The sequence below is a fragment of the Sinocyclocheilus grahami genome, unplaced genomic scaffold (genome assembly GCF_001515645.1).
Source record: "Sinocyclocheilus grahami isolate Dianchi unplaced genomic scaffold, SAMN03320097.WGS_v1.1 scaffold1365.1, whole genome shotgun sequence".
NCBI classification, from domain to species: Eukaryota; Metazoa; Chordata; class Actinopteri; order Cypriniformes; family Cyprinidae; genus Sinocyclocheilus; species Sinocyclocheilus grahami.
In genome coordinates, this window is record NW_015506544.1 from 241,814 (window position 1) to 245,329 (window position 3,516).

At 36.3% G+C, this 3,516-nt stretch overlaps 1 protein-coding gene across 1 annotated transcript in view; it reads left to right on the top strand.

The window, feature by feature from the left end:
- LOC107569619 (E3 ubiquitin/ISG15 ligase TRIM25-like) overlaps positions 1-2,941 on the top strand; it is an 8,450-nt gene extending 5,509 nt beyond the window's left edge. The window contains exon 6 of the mRNA XM_016255737.1: positions 2,412-2,941. Coding sequence (XP_016111223.1) covers positions 2,412-2,941 — 530 coding nt within the window. The remainder of the gene's footprint in view (positions 1-2,411) is intronic.
- Positions 2,942-3,516: the final 575 nt, after the last annotated feature.

Here is a 3,516-nt window from a genome sequence, read left to right on the forward strand (position 1 = left end):
AGGGGTAGGTTTAGGGGTAGGGTTGGTGTAGGGCAATAGAATATACGGTCTGTACAGTATAAAAACCATTATGCCTATGGGATGTCCCCACTTTTCACAAAAAAATACCTGTGTGAGTGAGTGAGTGAGTGAGTGAATGAGTGAACATGCTTGTTCCATGTTGCATTTGTGCTCTCGTACCAGTCCTTTATTTATGAGTGGAAATGTTCATATTTATGCCAGATTTGCTGATTGTATATGCAATTTCTATAAAAATACTCTCTATTGCAATCACACACACATGTGTGTTTGTGTGTGTGTGCATGAGATAGAATGTTTGTTCCAATTTGCATTTGTGCTCTAGATCCAGGCCTTTATAAAAATTTAAAACATTCCAGATTTATACTGGGTTTACTACTTTTTTGACAAATGAAACTAAAAAAAAACAACCTTTTTTTCACTTTTCCCATTAATTTTCAAAGTGGGGTCAATCTGACCCCAAGGACCTTGAACGGTAATTTTTTTTGCACACCTTTAGAACAACCAAATCAAGTCCAGATTGTTTGTTTGTGTTTAGATAGATTATTTAGGAAAAGAACAAATTCTAACCTTTGACAAAAATATAGATTTTTAATACATTTTAGAATATTTAAATATATATTCACAAAATATATATCATAAAGTTGCGAGGAGAAGTTGAAACATGAAGAAAAATTGACTTGAAGCTGAACTGAAAAATCAATGGACCTCTGCTGGATATATGTGGTCATTGCACTTTCTTTCTTTAACTGTAATTCTTAAAGTTTTTCTTCTAACCTGCAGATGGCAGTATTCTATCCCTAACACATGGGCCAATATCCAGAAACCTGTTATATTTAATTTAGGTCACCATTGAAGTGATTTTTTCGTTAAAAACATAGTTTTCCTTAAGCCAATTTATGGCGTACTTGAGTAATTGTGCAGTAAATAGTGTGTCTATGTGTGTCTAACAGCGCTTTGCACAGACAGCAGTGGAGGACAGTGAGAGGATCTTCACTGAACTCATCCGCTCCATTGAGAAACGTCGCTCTGAGGTGACACAGCGGATCAGAGATCAGGAAAGAGCTGCAGAGAGTCGAGCTGAAAAACAACTGGAGCGACTGGAGCAGAGGATAGATAATATGAAGAGAACAGACACTGAGCTGAAGCAGCTTTTTGAAACACAGGATCATATTAAATTCTTTCAGGTAACAAAAATATTTTCATACACAGAAATGAGGACTTCAACAGACTTATCTATTGACAGAGAGCTTATATTTTTGTATTTGTCTCTGTAGTTCTTGCAGTCTATCTCTTTCTTTGACATTGTCGCTCCTCATCTGTCTTTTGACGATGTAGAGAAGTCAATCTCTCAACTCAAAGACAAACTGCTGCATTTCTCCAGAGAAACTATAGAAAATATGTACAGAAAAGGTAAATAATAATTCATTATTGGAAATGAGTTCAGCATTATTCATCAAATATACAAATAGTTGTAGTTAAATTTCTTTGTGAGAAGTAACTGCAGAAGTCTTTTGTTGTCCGTAGTGAAAACAGTCCAGGTCATTGGTGCTCCTGAATATCAGACCAGGCAGGAGTTCCTACAATGTAAGTTATATATATATATATTTTTTTTTTTAAAGAAAGTGCATCAAGATGAAGGCCAAAAAGAAGGCAGAGTGCAATCATTTTTAAACAGTTTTGATTGAATATTTGTTGATGGAGATGAATGGGCAGGTTTTGAATCTACTGCAAATTGAAATGAATGCAACACAAGTAAAGTTATATCATGAATAGGCAACCAAAGTGGGTTTTCCTTAACCTACAGGAAGAATAGGTACAAAAGCTGTCACTGGGGCAGTAACTTTTCAAAAGGTATACCTTTCTAACTTATTTACCCCTAAGGGGTGCATATTAGTACTTTAAATGTACTTAATACTTTTTGAAGGAGTACTGCCCCAGATACCATACTATGTTACTCATTAAATAATTAGTTTATAACATTTTTGCACACGTTTAACATAGATTTGTTGCAGCCCTGAATGAAATTCTACTTCATATGTTGAAATGGAGTGAAGTTTCATTGAAGATTTTACTATTCAGGGAGACACATTTTAAAAAAATGAAAGAAAAGTAAAATTAAACTTTATTATTATAAACAATAATATACCTTGCAAATGTGCTATATTAGTTAAAGATCATGAACAATTCTGTGTTTATCTCCATCAGATTCTCGTCTGTTGACTGTAGATCTGAACTCAATCCATAATAATGAAATTCTACTTCATATGTTGAAATGGAGTGAAGTTTCATTGAAGATTTTACTAAACTTTATTATTATAAACAATAATATACATTGCAAATGTGCTATATAAGTTAAAGATCATGAACAATTCTGTGTTTATCTCCATCAGATTCTCGTCTGTTGACTGTAGATCTGAACTCAATCCATAATAAGCTCAATATTTCGGAGGGAAACACGAGGATCACTGTCACTGACACACATCAGTGTTATCCCGATCATCCAGACAGATTTAATATTTGGATGGAGGCGTTGTGTAGAGAGAGTGTGACTGGATGCTGTTACTGGGAGGTGGAGTGGAGCAATGATATAGATATTGCAGTAACGTATAAGAGCATCAGCAGGAAGGGACATGGTCCTGAATGTGTAGCTGGGTTTAATAATCAGTCCTGGAGTTTGTACTGCTCTGCGGACTGTTGCGCATTCTGTCACAATAAAATTGAGACCGTCCTTCCTGTAACCTGTGTCTCCAATAGAATAGGAGTGTATGTAAATCACAGTACAGGAATTTTGTCCTTCTACAGCGTCTCAAACACAATGAGTCTCATCCACAGAGTCCAGACCACATTCACTCAGCCGCTCTATGCTGTGTTTGGATTTAATAGTCACTCAACGGTGAAACTGTGTCACCTAATGTATTAAATTATACAGAAATTATTTTGTCATATCACATGACGAATCAGTAATAGTAAGATGTCTATATGGGGCTTATTTTCTAATCAGAAACACCACTTTTTATTAAATGTTTAATAATCACAGATACATTAAATTTGTAAAACGTCTCATCAGATGAGTATAATAACAGCTGTAGTGGGAGAGCTGATCATTTTTTTAAGTGCCCCTATAATGCCATTTCAAGCAGTGTGTAGTGTAGCTGTAGCTGTAAGTTGTAAAGCCGAAAGTGCACAATCAATAAAGTTACTGTCTCCCAAAGGAAAAAAATTTAAAGCTGAGAAAAGTCATTAGTATTTCGAATCCTGCTTCCGTGATGGCAACACGTCATGGGGTAACACATTTGCATAATGTTCTATGTTGGCCTGCCGTGACCGAGAAGGATGTCCCTGCACAACTGGAGGCTGCAGTTTCGAGAGGGGTATAACGAGAGGGGTATAACTGCAGCCTGGAGATCTCCAAATGGGGGCGGGAACTCCAAAACGGGGTGGGAGCTCCAAAATAGAGCGTGACTGCATGACACGCATGCGCAATTTTTCCCCCCA